Here is a 10,602-nt window from a genome sequence, read left to right on the forward strand (position 1 = left end):
AAAAAAAGCTAACTCGAGACCACAAAGCAGCTGCTGTACGGTCCTTTGGATAGTGGAGGAAACTGCCTCTTGAGGTTTTGTAGTAATACTGTCTATATGATGCGTCAAAAACGTATCACAACCGTAAGAATGAGAAGCACTGGGATGAAATTGCTAGCTAACCTATGTAAACATTAGTTGCTGAAATGCCAATGCCGATCTGCTGTGTGAGATCACATGAAAATCTTAATAATATCTTTTAGTGTGCATGTTTAAGATTCGAGGGAAGATAATCTGCAAAGATTCTCCTTACACTGAGGGAAAAAAATATTTTGATCCCCTTATGATTTTGTACGTTTGCCCACTGACAAAGAAATGATCAGTCTATAATTTTAATGGTAGGTATATTTGAACTGTAAGAGACAGAAAAAATAAGTTATAAATTGATTTGCATTTTAATGAGTGGAAAAAGTATTTGACCTCTACGCAAAACCCTTATTGGCAATCACAGAGGTCAGACGTTTCTTGCAGTTGGCCACCAGGTTTGCACACATTTCAGGAGGGATTTTGTCCCACTCCTCTTTGCAGATCCTCGGTTTCGAGGCTGATGTTTGGCAACTCGAAGTTTCAGCTTTCTCCACAGATTTTCTATGGCATTAAGATTTGGAGACTGGTTAGGCCACTCCAGGACCTTAATCTGCTGCTTCTTGAGCCACTCCTTTGTTGCCTTGGCTGTGTGTTTTGGGTCATTGTCATGCTGGAATACCCATCCATGACCCATTTTCAATGCCCTGGCTGAGGGAAGGAGGTTCTCAGCCCCTTAGCAGAAAAACACCCCCAAAGCATGTTTCCACCTCCATGTTTGACGGTGGGGATGGTGTTCTTGGGGTCATAGCAGAGGTTGCGTTAGACTTCAACATTGTCCGCCATTTTGACGGACGGGGTCATTAAAATTCCGTCATAATCTATTATTACCCGTCATTTTAATTTTCATATTTTAATTATAATAACACATTTAATTGCTTTTATTTTTGTTCACATTTTCATTTTTAATCATGAACCTACAGTGCTGTGTAGGTTTATGCACTTATTTATGAAGAGAACGGATGAATCTCAGTGGATCTTGCTGTTTTCAGTTCACGAATTAACAGTAGTGCGCATATCTATTAAATCACAATAAGCGATTAAGCTCTGTGCTTTCTTAGTTTCAATATGAAAAAGTCTCAGATTTCAAATTCTGTCTATTTCATCAGGAAATTCAAGCAATAAATACCGTTTTGGCGCTCTTTAAAGGGATAGTTCACCCAAAAATGAAAATTTTATGTTTATCTGCTTACCCCCAATGCATCCAAGATGTAGGTGACTTTGTTTCCTCAGAAAAACACAAACGAAGATTTTTAATGAAAACCGGTGCAGTCTGCCAGCCTTATCATGGACGTCGATGGGCACCAAACCTTTAAAACTAAACAAAAACATGCACAGACAAATCCAAATTACACCCTGCGGCTCGTGACGATACATTGATGTCCTAAGACACGAAACAATCGTTTTTTGCGAGAAACTGAACAGTATTTATATCATTTTTTACCTTTGATACACAGCCACGTCCATCTGTCATGAGCACGAGTTTGGCATCAGTCACGTCACATGTGCACGCGCTTCTGGCGTAGTATATGCAAACGCCGTAAGGGGAAATCAGCGAAAAGTCCCGGATGAGTTTTTGCAAGCAAACGTAATCTTTTAGCTTTAAATCGGTTTAAACAATCAGGATAAGCGCTAGTAATTACCATTTTGAATAGCCGCTATACCCACAATCTCTGTGCACTGTGGAAACAATGAGTGTCGTATACATGCAACAGATCGCTTCCGGCGTTTGCGTATTCACACAGACAGAGCGCGTTCACATGTGACGTGACTGATGCCAAACTCGTGCTCAGGAGAGATGGACGTGGCTGTGTATCAAAGGTAAAAAATGATATAAAAACTGTTCAGTTTCTCACAAAAACCGATCATTTCGTGTCTTAGGACATCAATGTATCGTCACGAGCCGCAGGGTGTAATTTGGATTTGTCTGTGCATGTTTTTGTTTACTTTTAAAGGTTTGGTGCCCATCCACGTCCATGATAAGGCTGGCAGACTGCACCGGTTTTCATTAAAAATCTTCGTTTGTGTTTTTCTGAGGAAACAAAGTCACCTACATCTTGGATGCATTGGGGGTAAGCAGATAAACATCAAATTTTCATTTTTGGGTGAACTATCCCTTTAATGTGGCGTGATAGACCGCTGTAGTTTATACTGGGTGCTCGCATGTGCGTATCAAATGTATAGCAAAAGATTCGTCCTGACAGTTTCGTTTTTGTTCTGTATCCAGTGCTCTGCTGCCACAATGGAGCGTACTCGCCCCCAACTGGACAGGGGTGGGGATTACAGTTACAATTTACAACAGATCACCCGCAGTGTAATCTGTCAAAATGACGGACAGCCTTCAGATTTTTCCGTCACTGATTAAAAAAAATCTGTCAATGACGGACAATTTTCGGTTAACGCAACCTCTGGGTCATAGGTATCATTCCTCCTCCTCTAAACACGGCGAGTTGAGTCGATGCCAAAGAGCTCGATTTTGGTCTCATCTGACCCAAAAACTTTCACATAGTTCTCAACTGAATCATTCAGATGTTCATTGACAAACTTCAGATGTTCATGTACATGTGCTTTCCTGAGCAGAGGGACCTTGCGGTCACTGCAGGATTTCAGTTCTTCACAGTGTAATGTGTTACAAATTGTTTTCTTTGTGACTATGGTCCCAGCTGCCTGGAGTTCATTGATCAAAGATCCTCCTTTGTAGTTCTGGGCTAATTCCTCACCATTCTCATGATCATTGAAACTCCACGAAGGTGAGATCTTGCATGGAGCCCCAGACCGAGGGAGACTGACAGTTATTTTGTGTTTCTTACATTTGTGAATAATCGCACCAACTGTTGTCACCTTCTCACCAAGCTGCTTGGTAATGGTCTTGTAGCCCATTCCCGATTTGTGTATGTCTACAATCTTGTCCATGACATCCTTGGACAGCTCTTTGGTCTTGGCCATGGTGGAAAGTTTGGAATCTGATTGATTGATTGCTTCTGTGAACAGGTGTCTTTTATACAGGTAACAAGTGGAGATTAGGAGCACTCCCTTTAAGAGAGTGCTCCTAATCTCAGCTTGTTACCTGTATAAAAGACACTTGGGGCTAGAAATGAAAATGTTATTAACTCATTACTCATTAAAATGTAAATCAATTTATTGAAAACTTTGAAATGCGTTTTTCTGCATTTTTGTTGTTATTTTGTGTCTCCCTGTTCAAATAAGCCTACTATTAAAATTATAGACTGATCTTTTTTTGTCAGTGGGCAAACTTACAAAATCAACAGGGGATCAAATCATTTCTTTCCCTCACTGTATGTGTACTGCAAAAAGATTTTCATAATAGGCTAGGATTAAAAAATTCCTAAACAGTATATCTAAACCTAAACAGTATACACAATATATAATACACCCACTCCAAAGGTGAGTCAATGGAAAAAAAGAGTACTCAAAATATTGACTAAAAATACTAAATAACCATAAATATTTATTCCCAGTCATGGACCTGTTTTTTACATAATGTACATAATTTAATAGTTTGGGTTGGTAGGATTTTTGTTTTTGAAAGAATTCTCTCATGCTCACCAAGGCTGCATTTATTTAATCAAAACTAATATTAATATTCTGAAATATTAGGATTTATTATAACCATATTCTGTTTTGATATATTTTCAAATGTAATTTACTTCTGTGATTGCAAAGCTGGATTTTCAGAACAAATACTCCAGTCTTCAGTGTCACATGATCCTTTTGAAATCATTCTAATATGCTGTTATCAATATAAAAACAACATTTAATATGCTGCTTAATATTTTTGTAAATACTTAAAAATATATATATCTAATATAAAATAATATATATATGTATTATAAATATAAATAAATAAGTAAATAAATATATAAATATATATTTAATATAATAATAATAATAATAATATAAATAATAATAATAATTTTTGATTATTATATAATCTTAAAAAAAATCTTAAAAAATTTAACTACCAGTCAAACGTTTTTCAAAAGAAAGTTTTTTAATGCTTTTTAAAGAAGTCTCTTCTGCTCACCAAGCCTCCATTTATTTGATCTAAAGTACAGCAAAAACAGTACAATTCTGAAATATTTTTTACTATTTAATAAAACTGCTTTCTATTTGAATATTTGAAAATGTAATTTATTCCTGTGATTTCAAAGATGATTTTTTGATCATTACTCCTAACACATAATCCTTCAGAAATCATTCTAATATTCTGATTTGCTGCTCAAGAAAACGTTTATTTATTTATTATTATTATTATTATTATTATTATTATTATTATTATTATGTTGAAAACAACTGTGTAGAGTTTTGTCAGGTTTCTTTGATATATAAAAAGTTCAGAAGAACAGCATTTATCTGAAATGGAAATCTTTTGTTGCATTATATTATTCTATAATAATTCCTTTCCTCAAAAAAAAATTATATATAGCTTTTAATTTCAGATAAATGCTGATCTTTGTATCTTTCTATTTGTTCAACTGTTTTAAATATTGATACATGTTTCGTGAACAGCAAATCAACATATTAGATGATTTCTGAAGGATAATGTGACACTAAAGACTGGAGTTATGGCTGCTTTGATCACAAGATTAAATTACATTTTAAAATACATTCAAATCAGAAAGCAGTTATTTTAAATAGTAAAACTATTTCAGAGTTTTTGCTGTACTTTGGATCAAATAATTGCAGGCTTGGTGAGTAGAAGAGACTTCTGTTCAAAAACTTTTGACTGGTAGTGTACTTTAAACAGAAGTCTTTTGTAACATTTTTTTCTGAATAATACAGTAAATGAATATGTAGTTCGTCAAAAAAAAATCATGTTTATTTTTAATAATTTACTTCATAATTTTGTGAAAAACAGCACAGGTCCTTGTTATTTACATTATATACAAGGCAAGACTGCCTTGTTTAATTTTGTATCCTGAATATAGAGCTCAATGTTTTTATGATGCTTTTTTTTAGATGTGTTCTGTCTTTTCTTGTTGGATTTAATCAGTGAAATGATTTAAGATGAATAGAATATGTTCAAACAACTTGAATAGTTTGAAGGAGAGCGTCTCAATGTTATGTCGCCCCTTTCAGGCTGCTCGAAGAACTGGTACAGAAGGAGAGAGAATATCAGCAGGTACTGAGACAAACTCTCCAACAGCGGGTACACGACATCGAGCTTATCAGGATCAGACAGCAGCCGGCAGCAGGTTAGTTGTGTAACTAAATCACACACATGTATTGATTTAATCTTGCTTATAAGTCATTTACGCTGAAATAATATGTCTGTTTACTGAGGTAGGCCTAATAGAAAGTCTAATCGCCTCTATCTGATTTCCAGTATCCTGTTCTGACCTCTAGAGTTGTTTACAACCAGGACAAAACAAATACAAGTTCTGTTAAAAGAAAACTAGTGAGACGCCGTACTGTCTGCTACCTACATAGGCAACTTTCGAAATATTGCTGAACCCAATAAGTGACTGATTTCAAATGTGAATAAATCCTCTTTACCCGAAACAGAGATGCCCTCAACCCCTTCTATATTTCAAATTTCCACACATCCCGACCCTGACAAGAAGCTCACCGATTGGCTGAAGGAGCAGGGTGCCGACTCTGAAACTATAGACAAGGTGAAACACATCACACTGAACACCACTGATCTCGTGTCGTTCCCACAATTAGTAAATGACTCACTCTTTGAAGTTTCCATAAATAAAAACTGAAAATTAATGCCAAGTTTTTGTGGTTTCTGTCTGTCTGACAGTTTGTTGAAGAAGATTTTACGCTCAACGACGTTCTTTGCGATGTCACTAAAGAGGACCTTCACTGCCTGAGGCTTAGGTGAGGGCTTAATTTGTACTTGTTCAAGCAGATGATTGATTGTGTACACTTTTCCTTTGCATGAAGTGGTCCTAATTATTTAGTTACCTAAGCCAGTGTTTCCCAACCACTGTGCCGTGGCACACTCAAATTATCACAAAACTTCCTATCTCTATTACATTTCTTTATTTTTATTTTAAATCGATTTTAAATCACAAAGAAAAAAGTTTTAATTTCTTTAGGAATAAATATTCATGGACCCCAAACTTTTGTATGTTTATTTATTTAAGTCAAATTTTTAAGATGTTTAATGTTTTTTTTCAAAGTCTCTTCTGCTTACCAAGTTTGCATTTATTTGATCCAAAGTACAGCAAAAACAGTAAAACTTTGAAGTATTTTTACTATTTAAAATAACTGTTTTCTGTTTGAATATATTTTAAGTTTTTCGCATCGTTACTCCAGTCACCTGATCCTTCAAAAATCATTCTAATATTCTAATTTGCTGTTTAAAAAATGCATTATTATTAAGTTAGCAACGACTGAGCAGAATGTTTTCAAGTTTCTTTATTGAATAGAAAGTTCAGAAGAACAGCATTTATCTGAAATCAAAATCTTTTGTAACATCATAAATGTCTTTATCATCACTTTTGATCAATTTAAAGCATCCTTCTTGAAGAAAAGTATTAATTTATAGAATTTCTTTACAAAACAAATATACTGAGATTTGAATTTTGTTTGAGAAAAATGCTGATCTTTTGGATCTTTCTATTCATCAAGGAATCCTGGAAAAAAATTGATAATAATAATTAAAAAAAAAAAAGTTTCTTGAACAGCACATTAGCATATTAGAATGTTTTCTGAAGGATCATGTGACACTGAAGACTGGAGTAATGAAGCTTTGATCACAGGAATAAATTGCATTTTAAAATGTATTCTAAAATGTATTCAAATGGAAAGCAGTTATTTTAAATAGCAAAAATATGTCAAAATGCTGTACTTTAGATCAAATGAATGCAGAAGAGACCCCTTTAAAACCATTACAAATCTTACCATTCAAAAGCTTTTGACTGGTGGTGTATAAGAGATATTTAGACTTTATTTGAGTTAAAAAAGGTAGTTTTAATGGTGTACATTGTAAAATTTTAACTACAAATGACTGGTCAGGAAATGTGCAAGAATTGGACAGCTTTTCCCTTTGTTTTCTTTAAATGTTTAAGCTGTGTGTGTAAACATGCACTGAGTTTTTTACAGGAAGATGAGTCAGTGTTCAATATCCACTCAATATTGATGGATTCACAAATAGTAAAAAAAAGTCTCCCACTTAGTTGAAAGACAAAATATTCTTAAAGGGTTCAAATCTAGACTCTGACCAAGCCAAAACATGATCCTGATAGACTTGTTCTCAAGCCACTTCTTGGTTGTCTTTGCTGTGTAGGCAGGAGCATTTTCTGATTGTTAGTCTTTAGACTACTTTTCAATAACGGGAAACACACCATTCTTCAATATTCTTTCATACTCCAAAGCATTAATACACTTCTCACAATGAAGCAGCTTAAAGGGTTACTACAATTTTGTCATTAATCACTTACCCCTGTGTCATTCCAAACGCATAAAAGCTTTGTTCGTCTTCTGACAATTTAAAATACTTTGGATGAAAACTGGCAGGCTTGTCACTGTCGAAGACAAAGCTTTTATGGGTTTGGAACGACATGGGGGTAAGTGAATAAAGACAAAAATTTTCATCTAGTAACCCTTTAATGACATATTTCTCCATTATTTACTGTAATAGAGAGGCATTCATTATTGAATTTCTCACCAGATCTTTATGGTGCATTGCACACCCTAACCCTTTTCTGAGAAGGCAGTTGTTTTTACGCAGTGTAATTCTTGCTAACTTTCCTTAACACAAAGTAATTTGTGTTTAAGACCATAGAAACTTGGGCCAGGTGTGTATACCTGTAAGTAACCTGCTAGTTAAGTTAAAAGAGTAGTTCACTTTCAGAACCAAAATTTACAGATAATGTGCTCGCCGCCTTGTCATCCAAGATGTTCATGTGTTTCTTTTTTCAGTCGTAAGGAAATTGTTTTTTGAGGAAAACATTTCAGGATTTCTCTCCATATAATGGACTTCTATGGTGCCCCCGAGTTTGAACTTCCAAAATGCAGCTTCAAATGGCTCTAAAAGATCTCAGCCGAGAAAAGAAGGGTCTTATCTAGCAAAACGATTGGTTATTTTCCAAAAAAAAAAAAAATTACATCAAATGCACGTATTGTCTAGCTATGTGTGTACTCTGTGTGGAGATTAAAAAGTATATAAATTGTAAGTGTTTTTAGAAAAATAATAATAATAATAATTTCGCTAGATAAGGCTGGGATCATTTAGAGCCCTTTGAAGCTGCTTTTAAACTGCATTTTGGAAGTTCAAACTCGAGGGCACCATAGAAGTCCATTATATGGAGAGAAATCCTGAAATGTTTTCCTCAAAAAACATAATTTCTTATTGAACATGAACATCTTGGATGACAAGGGGGTGAGTACATTATCTGTAATTTTTGTTCTGAAAATGAACTACTCATTTAAATGAATTTAATTAATTCAAATTTTTCATTTATTTCCCATTATAGAGGAGGAGTCCTGTGTCGTATCTGGAAAGCCATTCAGAGACACCGTAATAAAGGGCTTAGGAAGGTAAAAAACGACGAGGGAAATTCAGAAGGATGAAAGCAGCAGGAAGTTGCCGTTGACCGACACCTGAGCCGACAATACATCCACACAAACATCCCTATAACGAGAGACCCTTGCAGGCCCAAACCTTGTGATTATATCACACTCTGCCCCGGTTTACTTATATTTCAGCTATGACCTAATGTGCTATTTTTAGTATGTTTTCAGCCTCTCCAAGATTTACATCTCATTTCCATTTAATTTCAATAGGAAAAGCCATGAGGATGTAAACGGCTCTATCTAGGAAAGACTGCACTTTTTGCTTTTTACAAGTTGAGAGGGGTCACCTGACATGGATTGACCCACTCCAAGTGACTTGGGAATGGGTCTAGGACAGCAAAGGAAATGCTGTTACCTACTTAACGTAGGACTTCAAATCATGCCATTTTAAATAATAGAAAAACTCTTTCTATTTGTTTTAGCTTAAGTCTTGAAAATGTGTTGTTCTTTATAAAATATTATGTTTTTTGAGGAACTGTCTGGACAGAATGACCACAGACCTCTTGGACCAGGGCTGAGGAGCCTCTTTTAGATGTATTTGGATGAGTATGAATGTAATCGCCACGTTATGTAGATAAATAAATGTGAACTAGTCGTAACGTTCCGTTGCAACATGACACTCGATACTTACTTGTACTTCAAGTGTTGCTTGATTTGTTTTATAAAAGTGTGCAAGACCAGTCTTGCTGAAAGCAAACCATGTGGCTTCTTTTAAACCGCCATCCACGTTCCACAAACATGTATCCACTTTCTTAAGAATGAAGTGGCCTATTGTGTCAGTAGCAGTTCAGGTTCATTCAGCTGTTCTGTAGTTTGCTACAAATCGAAATCTTGAGCTCAAGATAGCATGGATTAAAGCATTGCAAGTGCTTGTCCCAGATTCACTGATTCTTATATACAATTTGTTTGTTCATTTTTGTTTAGTATTGCAGCTGCCGTGTTTAATTGTTTATGCATTGTATGCGTTGATCTATCGTGGGAACGGTAGCATTTGAAGTGCCAATGTTCCGCCTAAGCTATTTAAATTATTTTTCTGCTGTGTGCAACGAAAGTGATGTCGATGAAAGATGCTTTTCTCTGACTTTTGGCTTAAATTATTTATAAACTGGATTTTCAGGCTATGTCTGAGACTTGTTTCTCTGAATTGCAAAACACTTCAGGTTAATAAAGTTCAGACATGCAAAAGGCCTACAGTCCGGAGCTACTGTAATGGCTGAAACAAATTGTTTTCCCATAAAACGTCACAAGGCAGTTATTAGATAAAACATGTCTATCTGACTACAGTCAAATATTTGGCATAATTTAGGTTATGGAAAATGTTGCAATCGTTGGAAACATTGTCAAAAGGAAAAAACGTACATTTGCAATGACTTAGATTAAAATGGAAATGTAATATTTTATAAGGACCTAAACACTGTTACTGTAACATTTCCTGTTCTGTATCATGTAAAGAAAAATGTTTTCTGTACATTTTCAAATGTGTCCTGTGTTTTAATGCTTTCTGTCGGTGACATAATGTGATGTGATTTCATCTAAAGGTCACACCACCACTTTTGCATATTTTTCGCAAATACATTTAGCCTCAAACGCTGGAAACACGTCATGTTTTGGAAAATGAATCCAAGAAAATTTTTATTCTCAATCAATATATGATTGAGATAAGCATAATGTGATGTAGTTTCACCTAAAGGTCAACCTTGTCCATTTTGCATATTTTTGCTTATATATTTAGCCTCAACTGCTCTCTGGAAACATGACGTGTTGTCTGTCCGTCTATCCGTCCATCCATCCATCCATCAGTCTATCTGTCTACCTAGGGCCATATGAAATCTGTTTAATTTTTTCCTATAGTCTGTTTTTTCCCCATTTATTTTTTTTCTGTATTCCCTTTTTTTAATCTTCTTCTAGACTGTGTTAGTGGTAAAAATA

General features: G+C 35.0%; 1 protein-coding gene across 1 annotated transcript in view; it reads left to right on the top strand.

The window, feature by feature from the left end:
• Positions 1 to 10,151, top strand: part of map3k15 (mitogen-activated protein kinase kinase kinase 15) — a 47,527-nt gene extending 37,376 nt beyond the window's left edge. The window contains exons 27-30 of the mRNA XM_073830581.1: positions 5,224 to 5,339; positions 5,650 to 5,759; positions 5,894 to 5,970; positions 8,574 to 10,151. Of these exons, the coding sequence (XP_073686682.1) occupies positions 5,224 to 5,339; positions 5,650 to 5,759; positions 5,894 to 5,970; positions 8,574 to 8,670 (400 nt within the window). The 3' untranslated portion in view covers positions 8,671 to 10,151. The remainder of the gene's footprint in view (positions 1 to 5,223; positions 5,340 to 5,649; positions 5,760 to 5,893; positions 5,971 to 8,573) is intronic.
• Positions 10,152 to 10,602: the final 451 nt, after the last annotated feature.

This window comes from Garra rufa, chromosome 24 (genome assembly GCF_049309525.1).
Source record: "Garra rufa chromosome 24, GarRuf1.0, whole genome shotgun sequence".
NCBI lineage: Eukaryota > Metazoa > Chordata > Actinopteri > Cypriniformes > Cyprinidae > Garra > Garra rufa.